Here is a 22,907-nt window from a genome sequence, read left to right as displayed (position 1 = left end):
AGTTGTGCTTTCAATTAAACAAAAACTTGAAATTATTCACAAGTTTGAAAACGGTGCATCCGCTAAATTTTTAATGAACCATTATAATGTTGGTGACCAAACCATATATGACATCGTAAAAAATAAAGGGAAGCTGTTAGATTTAAAATCGATATCGTAAAAAATAAACAGATGCATTGTATTGGACACACAAGTAGTGCGTGGTAAGCTTTTTTTCGTTTTTTTATCTATCGCCATACTTTTTACGTAGGTTGCTGACCATTTTTCGATACAGTAAGTCCCCGACTTGCGTTCGTTATTTCTATTTTTTTTATTTTTTTTTATGATTGAAGATTTCAAGTGAAAGGGACACACATTTCACCATAATGAAAAAAACTCACAGAATTCCAGCTATCTGTATTATCGCAAATGCAATAAGATCGAGTTTACTACCCGTTTATAATTAGATGCACGAACTGAAAAGCCCAATAACCCGGAAAGTGCAAATAGTTTTTATTGTTTTATGGCAGTGACCTCCAGAAATGTGCTTTAGTAAAATGTGAGTGATAATAGTGAGTTTTCGCCTTAAACCTGTGAAGTTATTTTCAGAAAATTTCATTTTGACCGTTATCGTGGTGCTGACTAAGAGAATAAGTGACAGCGGTACTAGTAAATCTACCAAGAAAAGGAAAGCGATCGAGTTGGATCAGAAAATTAAAATAATAACTCAACTATAATAATCAAGGCTTCAAAATACATATCAGTTTTACTGTACAATAATATGTGTTTTTTACTTCCTTTTATGTTTTCTTTTCTTATGTGCCACTCGGGCTACTTCACCACTGTCCCCAGATAAATTTTTTAATTGAACTAATTAAAAATATATAACTATTTTTCTTCATTCTTCTGATATAGCAGCAATATTTTATTAGTCATTCCCGAGTTGCGTAAAACTCGACTTACGTAGGAAGTCCTGGAACGTATCTCTTACATATGTCAAGGACTTACTGTATTTTTGGATTAACTGGGAAATCGATTATCCGCGAATATTTTTTTACCATCTATTCCGGAAAATCGAGTCTACTGTATTATGCATTATTCCGTGTCAGGATATTGAAATTAAAAATTTTTTTGTCCTGTTATGTCTGTCCAAAATCTGGCATCCCTATATTTCCTAGTACTTTAGATTATTACTTTGTGTGGTGAAAGATTTTGCAGTCTTTCAAACTCCAGGCATTCAAAAAAATATATTTTTTCTTAAAAAGTGAAGGGGAAAAAAAAAAAATCATTTTAGCACCAAAAATGGGTAATGCCAAATAATGCAATGGCTCCAGAAACCATTTCTGTGGCTATATTTCATTGAAAAAGAGTAACCAGATAAAGCATTTTTTTATTGTCATTTGTTGCAAAAAAAAAAACCAACTGTTTTCTGACTTTTAAAGGGTGTTAGAATTGACTGCTAAATTGAGGATTAAAGTTGGGGCCAGGAGTGGGGAGGGTGCAGATGAAAAATTTATAAACAAACCATAGTAGATAAATGAAAATATTGTTTAGAAAAGAAATACAGTTGAGCCTCTCTATAAGAACTTCCCTATATTTCATTATAATGAAATTTTCTGCTGAACCTTGGATTTTGAAAAATATTTACCTGTAATTTTTCCTTTATGTGGCAAAAATACACCTCTTTAATGAAGTATTTATTTTGTCATAGCCTTGTGCAATGCTTTGTTGTTATTACACAAGCATTAATCCACAAACAGCATACATACTTGTGTGCGTTGTATGCAGGTTACTGCAAACATACTTGTGTTATGCCACAAGTATATTTGCAGTATGTTAACCCTGGCTTTGTGACCATGAAGGACAAGGACAGTGTCGCAATCTATACAATGTATATATTGTTGTTACATAAAAATTTCTTCTTTAAATAGATAAAATTTAGTTTTTATGTTCACATTTGAGTGTTGGCTTGTTTTCATAAAGAGGAAACATATAGGGCAGAAATTCATATAAAAAAAACAATTAAAAATAATTCATATTTTAACTGAAATTTACTTCTAGTGTGGTTGGTTACATTTTGTATTATTATCTCTTTCTCTCTCTCTCCTTTTCCTTTTTTCTCATAGCATATCTTGTTCATTGTAAATAAAAAATAGGAATTTTTAAGAACTAACTTATTAGATGATAATATTAAAGACTTTCCTTTGAAAATTAATAACTTATTTCCAGGATACTTAATGGGATAGCTCTATTCCTGAAATTGTGTTGTGATACACTAAATTGTCTTGTAATACAACATATAAATCATAACAACAATAAATAGAAGTTTTCATTTATATGGCATATAACTATCTAAGGCTATATTGCTTTGTTTATTATGCATTCATACCCTATCTTGAAATACGACATAACTAAGTAAAAAAAAAAAATGTGCATAGCCACTTCATATTTATACACAATCAATATGATCCATGCCCACTTTGCACCTATCAGTAACAAGCTTAAAAAATTACATTTTTATGCAATTTAAATAAAATAAAGCTAAACAAGTTGCATTTTATTGGTAATTAGCTTTATTTTATCACACGAGTAATTACAGACCAGTTAGTTTAACTTCTGTTCCGGGGAAAAATAATGGAGTCACTGGTTAAAGATGCATTGCAGGATCATCTAGACAAGACTGCAGCAATAATTCAGACACAGCATGGGTTTGTTAAGGGAAAGTATTGTCTGACAAATTTGATAGGATATTATGATGTGGTTACAAAGGAACTGGATGTAAAAAATAATTTTGATATCATATATTTGTATTTCAGGAAAGCTTTTGACACTGTTGCGCATGGAAGACTATTGTACAAATTGGAGCAGAATGGTATTAAGGGTAAGTTGCTACAATGGATAAAAGGATGGTTAAAGTGCGAGAAGACAGAGGGTGGTAATCAATGGGTGCTGCTCTTCGTGGACTAATGTTATTAGTGGAGTCCCACAGGGTTCGGTGTTGGGTCCACCGTTGTTTTGTATATTTATCAATGATATTGATGAAGCTATATCAGGCTTAATGTCGAAGTTTGCAGATGATCCAAAGGTTGGCAGGGTTGTTAATGACAGTAATGGCAGTGTGCTACTGCAACAGGATCTAGATAATTTGGGCAGATGGGCTAAGAAGTGGCAACTGAAGTTTAACCTTGACAAATGCAAAGTACTGCATATGGGTAGAAGTAACCCCAGAGAAATGTACCAACTGTGTGGTACTACACTTAAGGTGGTAGAAAATGAAAAAGACCTGGGAGTAATTGTGCAGTCAGATATGAAGTTTTCTGAGCAATGCAGACAGGCTGCCAGGGCAGGTCATGGAGTTTTGTCAATGATATATAGGAATTTTGCTAGCAGGGAAAAGGAGGTGATCATCCTTCTGTATAAGGCAATGGTCAGGCCATGCCTTGAGTACTGCATACAGGTCTGGAGGCCTCATTTTAGGAAGGATGTAGATTTACTTGAGCATGTACAGAGAAGGGCAACAAGATTGGTGAGGGGAATGAAGGGATCCTCTTACCAAGAGAGGCCTAAGTTCTGCAAATTGCAGTGGCTGGAGACTAGGCACCTGCACGGTGATCTGATTGAGGTGTATAAGGCCTTGAATGGGTTGAGCACGCTGAATTCTGATGGGATCCTTCCACTTGTTCAGATTACGAACCTAAGGGGGCATAAATTCAAATTAAGAAAAGACAGATGTAGAATAGATGTGCGGAAATTTGCCTTTAGCTAGCGGGTGGTTAATTGCTGGAACAAACTTCCATCTGTTGTTGTGGAAGTTGATAGGTTGAATAAATTTAAGGAGGAACTGGACAGGCATTTGAAGGGAATGGTGTGATTTTTTTTTTTTTTTTTTTTTGGCTGATGCTGCATAAGCTCATACACATACTTTCTTGCATCACATGCCACTACTACTACTACACTCACCATAAACCACTGGCAAAACTGCCATCATGGGGTGGGGGGTTAAGAATCCGTAACTTTGCCTTTGTCACATTATTATTTGCATTAATAAAGTAAACAGCTAATTAAATGAAAATACATTATATAATTCAATGTATAAAGATCAAATTTCTTTATACATTGTTATACATTAGTTCACAAATCAAATTGTGGACCTTTTTTCTTCAGAACATAATATATCCATTAACGACAAAAACTGTGTTATGATATATTCAGTACTTTTAGTGCTCTTTACAATTCTGCTTTCCTGTTGCTTCAAAAACGAAGAAAAATAATTATGTTGGTGTCCAGCGTGAATCACTGTATCATGATATCAGTTTCAAAAACGAAGAGATATGCTTATATGAAGATATGTTTTTTTGTTTCTCCTTGAACAGTTTTATATACTGGACATTATGTTTGGAAAATAGCTGCTCCATTTTGTGTAGAAATAAATAAAAAGTTCTGAGTTTCCATTTGTATAATTTTAATGAAATTTGGAATAATTTAGAGAAGTTTTGCTAAAAAATCAGAATATGAAAATCTGTTCATCAGTCCAGTTAGCATTATTTCCATTTTTCTTAGCCTTGTACACATTTCAATGATTCTGTTCATCCAGTTGTAACTCAAGGTAATTTCAAAAAAGATTTATATGGTCTCCATCAAAAATTTGAGCATAATATAGGGAGCATAATTAACATTTCGAAAACTGCCACCATACATTATTATAAAAAAGAACAGCAATCAAGTCTTCTGTCATGCCTAGAACATTTTGAGATGAATGTTATTATTACCATTTTTATATATTTTGAAGCAATCATTCACTGTCAAGGAAATACATTTACACATTTTTCATCATTAGCTTATGAAATCAGCAGCTAGAAACAATTCACTGGTTGTCAGAGTTTTTGTCAGTAGGCCCAGTATGATGATGCCCCACATCTAGTAGCATAATTAAAATATTGTTGTAGTGATTTATAAATGCAGGGTATCCTCTTAGCTACTGTAAAAAATCTTGACAAGAGCATCTCCATTTTTTCTACTTATGGGAATTATAATGCTGTGGATTCTGCCACTGACTTGGAATTTATGCACCTTGTTTGTGAGATATTGATCTGTTGGATACAGAGCTTCAGAATTTGACAGTTGAGAAAGGAGTGCCTGATATCAAGTAGCATAATTACATTGGATGTTACTTTCACACGAGAAATTTTTTAGCATTAGCATTAGTAGAGGCATTTGATGCAAGAAAGCAAGCTTATGCAGCATCAGCCAAAAAAAAAAAAAACAAAAAAACACACTTCCACTTCACCCCTCTGTTCGTTCAAAATACCTGTCCAGCTGAGCCTTAAACTTATTTAGGCTATCAACCTCCACCACAAGGGATGGAAGTCTGTTCCACCAACCAACCACCCGCTGGCTAAAGGCAAATTTCCGCACGTCTATCCTACATCTGTCTTTCCTCAATTTGAATTTATGCCCTCTCAGGTGATTTTTCTGAGCTAGAAGAAGAATCCCATCAGCATTGAGCATGCTTAAACCATTCAAGGCTTTATACACCTCTATCAGATCACCTCGCTGGTGCCTAGTCTCCAGACACTGTAATTTGCAAAACTTAAGCCTTTCTTCGTAAGAGCACCCCTTTGTTCCATTCACTAATCTTGTTGCCCTTCTCTGTACTCGTTCCAGCAGCTCTACATCCTTCTTGAAATGAGGCCTCCAGACCTGTATACAGTACTCTAGGTGTGGCCTGACCATTGCCTTATACAATGGAATAATCACCTCCTTATCCCTGCTGGAAAAATTCCTGTATATCATTGACAATACTCCATGAGCTACTCTTGCAGCCCGTCTGCACTGCTCAGAGAACTTCATATCTGCCTGCACAACCACCCCCAAGTCCCTTTCATTCTCTACCACTGTCAGTGTAGTACCACAGAGTTGATACGTTGCTCTGGGGTTGCTGTTTCCCATGTGTAGTACTTTACATTTGTCAATGTTAAACTTCATTTGCCACCTCTCAGCCCATCTGCTCAACCTTTCCAGATCCTGTTGCAGCAGCATAGTGTCAGTAGTGTCCTTGACAACCCTGCCAACCTTTGTATCATCTGCAAACTTGGACATTAAGCTTGATATACCATCATCAATATCATTTATAAATACAGAAAACAATAATGGACCCAACACTGAGCCCTGAGGGACTCCACTAATAACATTAGTCCACGATGAGCAGTGTCCATTGATTACCACTCTCTGTCTTCTCCCCCTCAACCACCCCTTTATCCATAGCAGCAATTTGCCTCCAATGTCACACTGCTCCAATTTGTGTAGCAGTCTTCCATGTGCAACAGTATCAAAAGCCTTTCTAAGATCCAAGTACAGTAAACCCCCGCTATTCGCGGGGGTTACGTTCCTGAGAAATGCCGCGAATACCGAAAACGCGAATACTGAGTTATGGCTCCCATAGTAATAAAGGGGTTCCGTTCCAAAGTGAAATATATAAGAAAAACTAGTCTAAAATTTTGTCTATGTATTATATGTACCTTCATAATATGACTATATGCATAGACAGTACATAGTGAAATGCAAGCATATGGCATCGAAATGAAAATAAGAAACAATTTAATATTAAATGTAATATTTATTAGAAATTTCAAACAAATCTTTCAAACCAGCATCTTTGCTAGCTAAAAAACTAATCCCGCCAGTGCTATCACCAGTTTCGCTAAAGCGTTGATAAGGAGTTTTGCGTTTTCACGAATGATGAGTGAATTTAACGGAATTTTATTTTGAGTTCGGTCTTCTATCCACAGATTTAAAGCTTTTTCCATTTTTTCTAATTTAACATCACGAGTTACAGAGCAAATTTTTGAAGCAATTAGCGCGTTTTCACGGACACTACGGCGGATTTTTTCTTCCGATTTCTTGATTGATCGTACCGTTGACTCATTGATTTTATAATGTTTTGCCACTGAGGAGACACTTTCACCATTAGAAATTTTATCTAATAACTCAATTTTATTCGCTACTGTCATCACCTTCTTTGATATTTTCACATTTCTCTTGTTATTCGTAGTCATATTTTTGTAGGGGTTAGAAAGAACTTGTCCACAATAAAGTCACTTTCTTCCGTTAACACACTCGAAAAAGTCTGTTTTACACTGCAAAACGGTAGATTTATCACTTTTGTAAGCATATCAATTTATAAATTGATAAATTTATTCAATTTATAAACATATAAATTAAAAGCAAACGACGAAACCTTCCATAACAAGCGCATAACACATATTTAACAAGGATTAGCGAGAAACATTCACGCTCGCGATTTTGTCACCCCTCTCCCCTCACCCACTGAGCGCTGTTTTGACCGGGAAAGATAATTTTAGCCACGCCCATGTTTTTTTATGGCGGAAAATATTCACGGCGCTTTAAAATTCACATTTTTTAGGTTTCATTTTATATTAAATCAGCGATCGCGAATACGCGAAACCGCGAATACAGATACCGCGAATAGCGGGGGTTTACTGTATATAATATCAAAGTTATTCCCTGCATCCAGTTCTTTTGTGACTGCATCATAGTATCTAATCAAGTTGGTCAGGCAAGACTTCCCCTTAACAAAACCATGCTGTGTCTGAGCTATAACTGAAGTCTTGTCTAAATGATCCTGCAGTGCTTCTTTAACCAGTGCCTCCATTAATTTTCCTGGAACAGAAGTTAAGCTCACAGGTCTATAATTACTTGTGTCAGCCTTTGATCCTCCTTTGTGAATTGGGGTCACATTTGCACATTTCCAGTCTATGGGTACCTCCCCTGAGTCCAAGGAAGCTCTCATAATTATGGCTAAGGGTTTGCTTACTTCCTTTGCTGCCTCCTTTAATATAACTGGATAGATCCCATCCACCCCGGGTGCCTTTCTTGTGTTTATCTTCAACAGTTTCTCCTCCACTTTACTCCCAGTTATTTCAAGATTCTGTAGCTTACTGCTAGAGTTGAATACACCTCTGGCATTCCCCTTGCTGAATAACTCCTCATGTGTGAATGTCGATGCAAAATATTCATTTAGTTTGTTAGCTACCTGAGCAGGATCATCAACAGTTGACCCATCAATATCAAGTGGACCAATCTGATTCATCCCCTTCCTTCTAGAGTTTACATAAGTAAAGAACTCTTTGCTGTTTTTCTTTGCATCCCTTGCCAAGGATTTCTCGTAATCTGCCTTCGCCTGCCTAACCTCCTTTGTAACTTGGTTGCATATCAACTTGTATCTATCATAGGCTTCTGTGTCATGTGTTAATTTGTAAGTATCCCATGCATTTTTCTTCTCTGCCATATGCCTCATTAGTTCATCTGACATCCATTTTGGCCTAAACCTTGAACAATATTTCTTAGTTGGTATGTAAAGCCTAGTAGCTTCCAAGATAAGGTCTTTGAATGCTTCCCATTTTGAATTTGCTGTTGGTAACATCATCAGTTGGTCCCACTGTATAGAATTTAAATACTGTCTCAGTCCATCGTAGTCGCTTTTACGGAAGCAATAACCCTTCCCTTTACCCCTAATGGTAGTTACCTCTTTGAGTAAATCCCACTTCAGCACACTGTGATCACTGCCACTTAGTGGTTCGTTTATCTGCAGATTCTTAATGCATGAAGAATCACTGCTGATAATCAAATCAAGAGTATTACTCCCTCTAGTTGCCTCCCGAACATGCTGATGTAGAAAACAATCATCCAATAAATCCACAAAAGCCCTGCTAGTGTGTGAGTAACCAGCCCCCAAATTCCAGTCAATATCTGGGAAATTAAAATCTCCCATTATAAGACTCTCTGATTTACTGGCCCACTCTATTTCCCTGTACAGTTTCTTATTATACTCATCAGAGTCATTAGGCCTATAGCACACTCCTACTCTCAATTTTGATCTCCCAATGCTTATGTCACACCAAACTGACTCAACACTGCACTGTCCAGCGATGTCGACTGGCTTCACTTCCTTGGTTTTTATGTGTTTCTTAACTAATAGCATAACCCCTCCCCCCTTCCTATCCTGTCCATCCTTTCTGTAGCCGTTGTACTCCCCAAATTGCAGTTCTGCATCCCTTATATCTGTGTGACACCACGTCTCTGATATCCCAACAATATCTGCCTTTGATGTTTTGAGCAATACCTCAAATTCATCAAATTTATTTACTAAACTCCTAGCATTGGTGTACACGCAAGTATTCCTGCACCTGTTTTTATTCTTAGCTACCCTAACACAACCCATGTGTTTACTTGTACCGCAATGGCTCCCCACAGTCTCTGAAATACCATGCATCTTGTTTTTCAGGCTTCTGCTCATTCTAATAGAAGCAGTGCAAGAATCTCTTTCACCTCTGCCAGTGGCTACTGTCAATCTATTGGTCTTTGTCTCCCCCAAGCTAGCAGTTTTCCGACCCACCTAACACTGCCTCGAATGTACATTATGGAGTTTATCAAAAACATGTCTTCCCAAAACAAGCCGTTTTTGGAAGTCACAGTATTATATAAATTTCTTACTAACAAGTGAAGTAAACCATGGTTATATTTACCTTTTAATGTGCCTGAAGGATAGTAACCTTTCCAATGTAATGGCTATTTCAGAAGATTTTTTTTTTCAGTTTGCTTTGTCCCCTGTTCCCTTAACTCCCCGGTGGCAACTAGATTTTGAACAATTGCATTGAGACATGTTTAGAGTTTCTTGATAATTTCTGTTCATTCTATGCCACTTTATTTTCTGTTACTGACTTTATCAGTTAATCATCATTCTGTTTTGGTCTGGGCCTGGAACAATTTACTCTCTACAGGTATAAAAGATGAGTAGCTTCTAAAATTTAATGTCAGACATGCTTTGTAATTCAATGAAGTGGTCATGTTTGATATCATGATAATGTCACTTCTAGGAAATTTTGTATATTTAGCTTGATGAGTTAGTTGAATGCATAAGAAAAAAATTACTTAATGTCTTTTTAATTACACCTTCAACTGCAAGTGGCACTTAGAAGACTAATTGTAATTTGATGGCGACTAAGGTTATCTACCCATTTTTGCCTTATTTACAAAATTAAATGTACGTGAGAAAGAACGGTACACCAAAAGTAGTTATCCATCTTAAAAATAGAAAGAAGCTAAGATAATTAGACGGTAATTTACAAAAAAATTAATGATATTAAAAGAATTCTCTAAATTTCACTATGGCTGTTAAATTTTCTCTGTAATTGAAGACATTTGATTCCTTTTTAAATATTTCACAGTGTTTATAATACATATATAATTCTAGAGAGTATATAACTGTATTGAGAGCTGTAGTAAAAGAATAAATAATGGAATGAAAATATATTGTAATTGGAAGCTTCAGAAAGCTTAATACTGTCATATAAATGAAAAATGTTCATGAAATAGAAAAAATTTAACATAAGCAATAATATATAATGCTATTATATAATATTGGCCAGTAAATTTGGCAGAAATATATTTATACCTATTCATATACCATTCATACATATTTATACCTATTCATATACCATTCATACATATTTATATCTATTCCTATTCATATAATCTATACCTATTCAACCATGTTCTCTACTGCATGGTTGAATAGGTATAGATTATTGCTACATTAACAGTTTTGCTTTGTAGATTGCATTTGCAATGCTGTTTTTAGTGATTTTATAAGACTTCAAACCTTTCACAAGGAGAGACTTCTATCTCACTTTCTCAGAGGAATGCTAAAACTCTCATCTTCCATTGTTTGTTTAATTATCAGTCGTTCAGTGTTATTTTTTGTGTTTATTCTTGTTACTTTTAATATGTTTAATTAATTGCTATTCCTTAAATTTTATTTTATTCTTTCTGAGAAAGTGAGATCAGACTGTTCTTGCAAAACATGAGTTACTGTTTTGTTATAGTTATGTTTTGTTAAATTGCATTACATGTTGCATAAATACCACTTATCTAGTAGTGCTGTGAAAAAGTTTCATGATTATGAGAAGTATAAATGTATTAATAATATCAAAATATATGTCCTTTGGCTACCTTGGGCTTACAAAGAAAAGCCTCAATTAGATTTTTTTTGTAATAGTATTGATCTCTTATATGTAGCCTTGATAATTGTAGAAAATCACGTAACTTATGATTTTTGGGGTGGTAATAATATTTCTCAGTAGGGACTTGCTGTTTATTTGAAGTAGAACAATACCAAAACGACTTATTATCATGGTGTATTTCTGCTATAAACTTTGGTGTCAAAGGATTATTTGAATATATCTATGAAGCTCTGTTTTTGCATGGAGATTTTATACAAAAATATTTCAGTTTTCTTTCTGTTTTGATCTGTTAACAAAGATTCAGCTATCATGTTTCTGTGTAAAAACAGGCAAGTGGAATACAGTAATAGTAATTGTGTTATTATTTTTTCTCTGCTAGCATTGTCACTAGTTTCACAGTAATAACCATTACATTATTGTAATTATAATTATATAATTTGTAATTGTTATATTTTTTTAAAGCACGTAGTGGGTGTTGCTTCTGGATTTCGAAATTCGGGAATAACAATAAGTGGCATAGGTAGAATTACTTTGGTAAGTATGTTAACAGATATATAATAATTTCTATTTAAGAAATTTTATTTCTATTTATAGAAATTCTATTTTTTCTATTTAAGCATAATTCAAAATTGCTTGGAGTTCAGATTATTTGTAACAGTGAAAATCTACTGATAAAATTTAGCATTATTACCTTTAGATTAGATATTAGTTTTTTAGGTGTTTTTAGAAATGTGTAAAGCACCTATAGTTTTCACCATGTCAGTCCATTCATCCGAATGTCTGTCCACACAAAAGAGCTCAAATCTCAGTGCACTTATTTTCATGAAATTTTATATTGGTTCTTTAAAAAGATATGTTGAGGCTCTTACTCTTTGTCTCCCCCTCCCCAGAAAGTTATGTAATAGTCTTACTATCAGGAATGCTGACTATTCTGTTATAGAGATTGCATTATTAATTATCCTTTTATAATCAACCTTTGTACTAGTTCAGTTTATTATCAAATATTTCAGTCAGTCTTCTGTTGCTTTAATGTCATGTCTCCAATTGTTCTTAATGCCCGGTTCAAGAGCTAATTTCTATTTTGAACATTTTGTTTCCAATTTTTTACATTCTCTTATTTTGCTGGTATTTTCACTGTGGTGTATTTTTTTATCAATATTTAGCCTGTCTCTAAAAAAATTTGGGCAAGTTTTTTCCATTCAATTGAATAGCAAAGACTGTAACTTAATGTTTCATGTAATTTAAATGATTAATATACTTGATTATAGTTAATATGAATTCCATCACAGACTTTATTAAGCTCCAGTAATGAAAAATATTCCATAAAAGTGTGAAATGTGAGCTCTTGATATTTCTGCAGTATTTAGTTGGGTTAAGTGTAAAGGCCTTCATCAATTCCCATCTTATGATCTGTCTTTTCTGCCTTTTTACAATGCAGAAAACAGCCAGTTTCCTCTTTGACCCCTTCCCCCACAATGCTATGTGATAATAAATGATGGCTTTGTTCTTCTCATGTAATGTTGACATACAGGAGGTTTTGTTCTTTCACCAACTGTTTCCTTTTTGTATCAGTGATCGTATGTTAATTGCAGATGAAAATGGATAAAAGAAATAAGAGAAGTACCATACATAATATCTTAAAACAGTAAATTCATGGATTGAGAAGGTCAGATGGGAGAGTGCTGCTGTCGAAACAGATGTATATTTTTACAGCAGAATAAGTTGAGCTTAAGTAAATTATCACATGGCCCCATGAAACTTGAATTAGTGTGATGTTGTCAGTATTGGTCCTTGCATTTCTAACTTAAGTACTTCTGTACTATACAAAAATGGATAATCCTTGGTTTTTTTTTTTTTTTTTTTTGGTTAATAAAATATGAGGTACCATCAGCACTAGAAGCTTAAATGCCAACCGGGCTAGCCAGGTGGGTAAAGTGCCATACCTAGCAACCCAAAGGTCGCGGGTTCGAATCCCACCTCGGGCTTGGATCAAAGTACTGCAAAAACCTTGGGAGGTGCATTATGGCCACAGAAGCCGATGCGCCAACAACTGCCAAAAAAAAAAAAAGAAGCTTAAATGGAAAAGAAATGAAATTAGCAGAACTAGGTCTCTATGGTGTCAGAATAGTAGGTATTTTTATGATGATTTTTACAGACTAAGAGGATGAATGCAGGCAGGGGAGTTGCATATAAACAATAAATATAAATTAATTTCCTCCGAAAGTAAGGCATAGTATTAGCTTTTAGAAATAATTTGAAGGAAAGAGTAATTGCCTGGGGAGTATTAGAATAACATTATCTGGTAGAGTATTATGATAACATTATCTATCATTGACAGTATTGAAATGCCAACAGTTTGATTGTTTTTTTAAAATAAAGTACTGAATAAGTGTATTCTTTGTACTCCTTATTCAATGTAAAAGTACTTTTGAGCATTTTCAGTTGGATGTATTTGATATTATAATAATTCCCACCTCCCCATAATAGGCTATTCGAAGCACACATTCACTGGAAGTACCATTATCAGAAAATGGAAATTTACTTGTTTCTTCTGAGGTAAGGATTAATTAAAATTTTAAATTGACTGAAATTTAGTATACTGACATTTTATAATTAATTCCATCAGTTTTATTGCATACTCAATACATTTTATTATTTTTCTGAAAATTCCAGCTGATTGATATAATGTGAGCTCATTTTATGTGATATCACATTTTAAGAACCAGTGATTTTTTTATGATCTCAATATTATAGATGCTCTTTATTAAAAGATAAATAGTTTCCTCTTATTATTAATTTTTATTATACATATGCTCCGTAGCCGAGTAGTCAGGAGTGCGAGTGCAGTAGCACACGCTCTTTGAGTAGTCCGGAGTTCAAGCCCCTGACTGATAAATACGGTCGATCTGCCAACCTGCACTGGACCAGCGTGGTAGATCATGGTCCATGTCCCTCAGCATGAATTGTTGAGGAGGCTTCCATCCTGCAGTGGGTTGATAATGGCTGCAGTTTTTATACATATGAAGTCTACAATAATTTAATTCTCACAGCTGATTAAATAAATAATGACATTGTGTTATTTATTTTGTTTCTTGATATAATTAAGAAATATAATGTATAAGAATGTATAGATTTGCTGAATTAAAGTGAGGGTATAGAATGACTTTAAAGTTAATTGGCAACTTGCTTATAAGTGCATTTCAGGTCTCTGCTCAAAATGTACTTATAAAGAGCCTGCAGTAAACATTAATTTCGGTGATGATTATTTGTACCTACAGCATAACACACTGCAAATCAAATGTAATTAGCTATTATGCAGAATAATGTAGTCTTAAATTAAATTTATGTTCATTTTTATTCCCTGCAGGGCTTAAAAAAAAAAGTAGTCCAAGTTTGGGTGCATAGTTTGAGTTTATACACCATTTATTTTTTTGGAATAAAAGGCAAGGAATAGTTGAAATGATGCATTGCAATTTTATTTTTTATTCGTTATAATAAGAACATATAACAGTCTTCCTATTTAAAAAAAATGTATATTTTATTTCCCAACTACTCACTTCAAAAAAGGTAGCAAAATCAAAAATAAAACCATAGCTCTAGAGACAATTGATACAGAAGTGGTTGTGAGGCACACTTTGTAGTCAAATATTAAATTGTGAAGAATTTTTTGTGTCTGTACATCTCCAGTTAAAAAAAAAAATGATGGAGATCAAAAGTGAATAGTGTACTGGAAGATTATTAAAATTCACACTAATATTAACTTGAATAAGTATTTTAATTTTTAATTTTTCTGTTCTTTGGCGTACAAATTGCAAAATCATGCCTGCTTATTGATTTGATGGTCTTCTCAACGGACACCACACCACTAACAATACTAGGAATGCTATTTTTTTACAGTAATGGCTTTTGCAAGTTTATTTATTATTATTTTTTTTATATTAGCAACGTTTACACAGCAAAGATCATTTACTTAGTAATGATTTTTTTGCATAAAAAATAAATGAACATTTTTTAAAAAATGTGTTTTGCACATTCGAACTTCATTTTTAAAGTAAAAAATATTCTATTCAGGTTTTGGCCAAGAATGTTACCATGAAATGTTTATGTTAAAAAAAAATTAAAAATGAGAATGGTTTCAAATTAAAATATCTCTTTATTATAAAGAATTACCTATTCATATAAGTAATATATGTATTTTTAAATGTTAGTAAGGGAGTTTTAAAAAGTAGAGGCCATTTTTGGGATTAAGTAAAGCAAGCACCATGGTCAGTTTATTTATTGGTTGCTTATTTTATTAATCATTTCACTCCTTTGTTAACATATTTGGTACTTTTTTAGTTAATTCAGTATACAAGAGTCAAAAATTCAGTCCATAATCAGATGACTGCTATCTTAAATTTATACTCACAGGATTATAATGTGGTTGGGTAGTTTGAATCTCAAAATTGTAGATGTCATTGGTTTGCATTAGTTAAAATGAAATGAAGAAAGGATTTGGTTAAGATCCTCTATCAATTTTATTTATTTGTTTTTAATCCATTTTGCACTTGTATTGATATGCAGTACAAGAAAATTATATTGTAAAACAGTATAGTCTATACTGTTTTATGGTACAGTGATGTACTGGTCTACTTTCTCACACTGTCTTCACTCAAGTTTACATAGGATTTCAATAGAAATTTGGTCAGGTCAGTTATGCAATCCTTCCATTTGGGAGGTGTTGGTACCATGTGATTTGGGTTAGATTGGATTTATTTATCTTGATCATTGCATTTTTCTTTGTCTTGGCAGCAAACTAAGATTAATTAGCACTGCAACCAGAACGCATAAATTCAAACTAAAATGAGAGATTATGCATTAGGTTGTAGGAAGATTTCCTTTTACCAGTGAGTTGTTAATCAGTATAATAAGTTGCTTTTGTGGGTAGTTGAGGCTGATGACTTGCAGGAATTCAAAGACATACTGCATTCAAAGACATACTGCATTCAAAGACTTATGGAAAGAGGGGAAACACATAGGTAATGTTTTGTTTTTATTATTATTATATTTCTTTATTGCTGGTTCAACAAAAGCTTCTGGCCGCCTTGTACCATATTGACTAATATTAATTTACATTCAGATAGATAGGGGTGAGGATGTCTTATTTTTTTTAAAATATATAACTGAACCTTTCAAATTTGAAATTAAGGTTTTGAAATTAAGGTTTTGAAAAGATACTGTTTAAGAAAAGTTGGCTTCTAAATGATTTTTTTTTTTCAGTATGTACAGTACATTGTGGAAAAAGCAAATGCAAAGATGTTAGAAAACCAAAAAAGAATAGAAAGGTCAGTAATATTAAGAGAGAATCATAATGAAATTAATGAAATTGCATGCTATTACTGTGTGCATGTTTGGTGTAAGTACATAAATAATCTATCATTATTTTAGTTTTGTGCTGCTGTTATATAAAATAAGGAAAATTGTTTTTATGATTCATACTATTTAACCCTTTCACAAGTTTGCATGTATAAGTACATTTTTTCATGTAAAGGACCAAAGGAATATCAACATATATGTGTGTGTGTTTGTGTGTTGAAGGTTCTTTCTGTGCAGTATTAACAAATTACATCTGTATATGTACAGCTTTCTTGAAACTATAGAGACAAAGTGTGGTCAATCAATTGTGCTTGCAAATTGTAGTAGCTAGCCATTTTTATATTTATGAAAGTTTTGAAAATTAGTATATGAGGGCCATTTCAATAAGATTCAAGATGGTATGAGTTTACACAAGCCAAAACTGAAGAAATTCTCTGGAACTCAGATCCTGAAATCGATGAAACTAAATAAAATAATACACACAGTGGTAGTGATATAAATTGCATCATTTTTAAATTTTCTCTCCAAACAAGTATTAAATTTGAAATAATTGTGCCTATATCCTCAAATTTCTTATACACTGATGTAAAATGATTATGGATTTTATTAATAAGAAAACAAATTAAAGAAAAAATGTTTATGCATATTTATTTATGAATAATCACAAAAATACACTACAGGCCATAATGATTGCCTTTCCATTGTGACCAATGTTTGAAATGAACATTATGTAATAAGATGGGGGAAAAATGTACCAGTAACAAACAAATATTGTGATACCATTAAGTCTTCTACGACAGATATTAGTATTTTGTTGGTCCATCATGAGCTTTTATTATGTCTTGCATGGAGTAAATCGCATTCTTAATATAATCGCTGCTTAGTTCATGGTACCAGATGTGAATAATGGTTTCTTGTAATATTATGTTGCTTGATGGCTTTTTGATAGCAATTTTTTGTTCCATAACACTCCAGCAGTTTTCGGTCAGGTTCAGATTGGAATTATTTCCTGCCCATGATAAGGATTAAATATTGCAGTCTCATATGAACTTCTTTATTTAAGGATAAAAAAAATTGATGAAACAGTCAGTGTTTGAAACAACTTAAAATTAGTATACTAGAAATTGTATTAAATGATTATGTAATGTACTAACCTTACGTGCAGTGTGGAAAGCCACAGTGTTGTGTTAGAAATCATAATTTTCTGTTCCTTAAAAGTGTTCTCTGATGATGGGCAGAAGAGTCTCCTTTAAAATTTTTGTGTAGTAGTCCCTATTAACCCTACCATTTACAAAACATATTCTGCCCACTCCTTTGCTCGTTATATGCATCTCCAAACCATCTGGCACAATAGAAACTTTACTATTGATTGATTACAGTCAGGGTGATAAGCTTCATTAGATTTATATCAAATGTAGCATTTACTATCTGATCCATTTGAGTTAAATTTGGATTCATCAGAGAATATTACGGACCATTGCTCAGTTGTCCAAGTAGCATATCCTTTAGCCCGGGTTAGTCATTTTTTCCTCACAGATTTTGTCAATAAGGGCTTCTTACGAGGTCAATATGCTTTCAGACCATCATCACAAGTCTTCATCAGACAGTTCTATCAGTTGCATTTACCCTAGTGTGTTTCTCCCACATAGATTTTTGGTTTGTTGCACAACAAACATGGATGTGTAGATGCTTAAAACTGTATTCTGTGCTGCAGTACTTTTCTGTTTTAGTGTCATTCCAGATTATCTTTTGACAATTCCAGTCTCATGTTACTTTTTAAGTACCCTTGACACAATAGACTGGTTACAGCCAACTTCTGCATCCATATGTTGACTAGAAAATTCATTAGCATTAGTAAAGACACATGATGCAAGAAAGCAAGCTTATATAGCCTCAGCCAAAAAAAAAAAAAAAAAAAAATCCTTCTCATTTCATCCATCCACTCACTCCAAATGTTTGTCTAGTTCTGCCTTGAATCTATTTAAGCTATCAACTTCTACAATGACAGATGGAAGTTTGTTCCAGCAATCATTCACCCCCTGGCTAAAGGCAAACTTCCACACATCTATCCAACAACTGTCTTTCCTCAATTTGAATTTATGCCCTCTCAGGCAATTATTCTGAGCAAGAGGAAGAATCCCATTGGCTTCATCCCATCAAGAGCAATGATTATGCTTTTCTTTTCATTGAAATTAACTGAGTGTATGCCAGTACCATTGCTGGCAGTGGTACTGGCATACACCCAGTTGCTGAGTTGCTGCTGCTGAATAGGAAGTGAAGACAGATAGCAGCAGGTGGATGCTTTTATTAACAATGTGATGTAATACAACTATAATATTACAGAATAATAATGCAAGTGCAGACAGGCTGCCAGAGCAGTTCATGGTATTTTGTCAATGATATACATCAACTTTGATAGCAAGGATTAGGAGGTGATTATCCTTCTGTATAATGCAGTGGTCAGGCCACACCTTGAGTACTGTATACAGGTCTGGAGGCCTCATTTTAGGAAGGATATAGAGCTGCTAAAATGAGTATAGAGAAGGGCAAAGGGCAACGAGGTTGGTGAGGTGAAGAAAGGGGTGCTCTTACCAAGAAAGGCTTAAGTTCTGCAAATTGCAGCACCATGAGACTAGGCACCTGTGAGGTGCCTAGTCTCCAGATGCTGCAATTGAATGGTTTGAGCAAGCTCAATGCTGATGGGTTTCTTCCTCTTGCTCAGATTATGCACTTGAGGGGTCATAAATTCAAATTGAGGAAAGACAGTTGCAGAATAGATGTGTGGAAATTTACTTTTAGCCAGCAAGTGGTTGATTGCTAGAACAAACTTCCATCTGTTGTTGTGGAAGTTGATAGCTTAAATAAATTCAAGGAAGAACTGGACAAACTTTTGGAGTAAATGGATAGGTGAATGGGAAGTGGATTTTTTTTTTTTTTTTTTGGCTGATGCTGTATAAGCTTGCTTTCTTACATCACATGTCACTGCTAATATCACTAGTTTTATTGATGTTATAATAATTTCATGAGATAACATAATGATACTTATAGAGTGAGTTTTAAGGAAATATTAAACTTTAAAGAAGGCGATGCCATTTATGTGACTACCACTGTATATAAATATAAACGATATTACAGGAAAGAAAAAATGATTTTTTTAAAATATTTTTACGATTTAAAATAATTGAATTTTTTTTACAAAATTTTTATTTTGATTCGGTAGTGATTAGCTCTAATGTTTGGATGTAAGGTCAAAATAAAAAAAAATTAATTGTAGCTAGAGTTAAATTGTAGCTAGAGTATCCAGGCTGCTACAATATAGCGACAATAAGTATACTTATGCGGCAGGAAATTTAATTTCAAAATTATGTTCTCCTAAGATACACACTTAGGTCAACTATTTTCTTGTCCTTGGAATCACGTCTGGAAAGTAAATTTTGGAATCACTGAAAGTTGAGCTGTCATATTACTCTTGATTGTTTGTATGTCTTCAAATCGATGTTCTTTTGTTTCTTTTCTTTTTTTTTTTTTGCTTTTCTCACAGTCTATAAAATGTGTTAAGGTATAATATATTATGCCTTGGGCATTTATTATTTTAAACTCATAATATATTATGAGTTTATATTTTATTCAAGTATTATCTTGTACACTTTTTGGCATCTCTTATATTGTGGAATTAACTTCACAACTGGGTTGGCATGATTGCAACACCAGGGCACCTGCCCACCCACCGAAGGTAGGCCAATAAGCCTTGAAACGGTGCCATCTGGGTGGTGGGGCCTGCCCACTGAGAATAAGTAACAGTAGTCTTTTCTATTGGTGAAGCGTTACTTATTCAAGGTAGTGCAATACATGGTAACTCGTTGTGATGAAGGTAGTCACAATATGGGATATAATTAAATCGATGCCTTTACACTACTTATGTAGTTCCCAATGTATCTACACCGATATTTTATAGTTTAAAATGGAATAAAATTATCCGAGGAGATACAAGTTTCTTTAGCAATTTCATGAACATTTCACCTTCAGTCATTTTTTTGCAGATCAGTTTAAACAGATTCCTTATTCTCTTTGATGTGACTGTTGTAATAAAAAACTTGTGTGTAGCCCATTGCAGAATCTCTATATGCTATTTTAGGATCAAATGTGTTACTTGTGGTTTTTTCCCATTTTTAAGCAAAATTTAAGGCACATCATTTAGTGCACTCTAATATTTTGAAATATGATATGTGAAGATACACCTTTGACTGATAAAAATGGACTACCATAAGTGAGTGAACAGCTAACTCTGTGGGGGTATGGATGAGACATATCTGAAGACTATGCTTTATCACAGTACACTCCATTATCTTAACCTTGAATAACAAGCATAATTCAGATACTTGAGTTTGTATTATAAACTAAAGAGATTTAAACTTGTATATTTAAAGTCACTTAGTTTGCTCATCCATCCAGGATTGTAATTGTGTACATTTTTTTTTATAATTGCATGATGTTTTTTTTTTTTTAGGGTTAAGTGTTATCTGATGTTTGTTATTCGTTTTATTTGATTTTTGGTATTTTTATGCATCATAATGTCTTTTGTTATTTTCTGAAGTAATTACGCTGCCTTTTTAATTTCATTTAATGTAATTCTCCTTAATCTTTCTCTTTGACCTTATAGTTTGGATCGTGGTGGTTAGATATCCACGACGTCACTGTCAGACATTTAGGCTTTCATAAATTAATGAAGAGAGCATAGTGTAATTAATTAACCAGTTTATTAGAATATTAATGATACAATATATTATAGAATAAATTTCTATTTATTCTATAAGTGGCTGAGGCCAAAAGAGTTTACAAATTCATTGACTGCCTACATATTGAATTATTAAGGGCACCTGGATTTTCAGTGCTACAGTTCACAATGAGTCATGCATTTTTATGAGCAGTATACAGTGTAGAATCCACTGCCTCCTTTAATGTGGCCATGTGTGTGCTAACCACGGGACTATGGCTGGCCCATTCTTAGACATTATAAAACATAACATTTATAAGTTACAGAATATCTAAAAACTTTAATATGCAACAGTGAAAATCATAATTAAAATATTTAAGAAAATTTAAAACAGTTGAATTGTAATATCATTATTATTCAAAAATTATATCAGATATATATATATAAAAAAAACGTTCATTATTACCCAGCCATTTGGGTGCACAAAATAAACTTAAATTAACAATTTAACGTGAGTGGAATATTTTTTATATTTAAAGTTTTCATAGTACATCATTTTCAGATTTATTACTAATTTCTTTTAAGGAAATGCTTTGTGAAGTATTTTTATTATTTAAAATGATAAATGAGAATTAACTTGTTTCTTAGATACCACTGGAAATTTTTGATATGGTCATTATTCAATTATTTTGTTCAGCTTTCATTATTTATTGACATTACTCAAAATTGATGTATGCTAACTTATTGAAATCTTAGTTCTAGAAATTGTAAAATTATGTCTAGCAATATATAATACATAGACTATTTTTGTATCTTATTAGGTTGCATGCTAGTTTTCAAAAGATTTGTTTCTCATCTCCATCAGAATACCAGATATTAAATAAAAAAGTTGCACCCCCAGAGAAAGCCAAGAAAGAGGAAAAGATGTCAAGACATTCTTCTGATAAAGTTGATCAATTGCTTGCACATGAGCTGGATTCTTACTTTGATGGACTACACGTTTTAAATGATTTGTGACAGTTACATTCAGTGTGTTCTTGTTTTAAAAGTATGTGGTACAAATCCTGAGATGTATTCTATGATCCAAAATAAGAAAAAAAAATATTCTGTAAGCATGCCAAAATGCTTTATTTCATTGCCTGACTAGCATAATCACCCAATAAGAACCTCCTAAACTAATTTCTGTCTGATTATTTAAGGGATGTGGTTTTTTGAGACATTACGGAACTGCAGCACAGTTCTCACTGAAACAATTCACACTGTTACAGGAATATTGAAGCATTTTTAGCATTCACTAATGTGAAAAGTTGAGGTTTGCATTTGACAAATGTCACCTTGAATAATTATTGCAAAATCATTATACGAAACCTAAAAATTAAGACACATTTATTTATTTATATTTTTATTTTGATCTCAGAATACATCCCATAAATTGGGCCACTTACTTTCGAAACACTGTACATTACATAACAGTTTGTAAATATATCTTTAAAATGTGGATAGTAATGGACATTTTTTTTCTATCGACTATATGTATAAGACTAAAGATGAAATATATCACAGTATTTTGTGGTCTTCTGTATTTTATTTATTTTCTCTGTCCCCCCCCACCGGAACACAACTTTCACACTGATTTGTACTGTAGAACTTTAATCTTATATATTAGACTGTGAGTAGGTGTTTGTGAGCTTTGTTTTAAATATTAAGGTTTGTTTATATGAGAAATGGAGAGCTAAAGGAAGAATTATGGGTTTTGAAATATGCACTGAAGCAACCAATGAGGGTAATAAATTTATGCAGAAGATATTGTCAAAGCC

The 22,907-nt window shown here is 33.3% G+C and overlaps 1 protein-coding gene across 1 annotated transcript in view; it reads left to right on the top strand.

Annotated features, from left to right (window-relative positions):
- LOC150087808 (tRNA wybutosine-synthesizing protein 3 homolog) overlaps positions 1–22,488 on the top strand; it is a 36,650-nt gene extending 14,162 nt beyond the window's left edge. The window contains exons 4-7 of the mRNA XM_090370435.1: positions 11,484–11,555; positions 13,509–13,577; positions 16,281–16,345; positions 21,912–22,488. Coding sequence (XP_090226561.1) covers positions 11,484–11,555; positions 13,509–13,577; positions 16,281–16,345; positions 21,912–22,107 — 402 coding nt within the window. The 3' untranslated portion in view covers positions 22,108–22,488. The remainder of the gene's footprint in view (positions 1–11,483; positions 11,556–13,508; positions 13,578–16,280; positions 16,346–21,911) is intronic.
- Positions 22,489–22,907: the final 419 nt, after the last annotated feature.

Source organism: Mastigoproctus giganteus, chromosome 3 (assembly GCF_048544385.1).
Source record: "Mastigoproctus giganteus isolate SK-2022 chromosome 3, ASM4854438v1, whole genome shotgun sequence".
NCBI lineage: Eukaryota > Metazoa > Arthropoda > Arachnida > Uropygi > Thelyphonidae > Mastigoproctus > Mastigoproctus giganteus.
The sequence above is the reverse complement of the archived record's forward strand: the minus strand, read 5'-3'. Positions and strand labels throughout refer to the sequence as shown.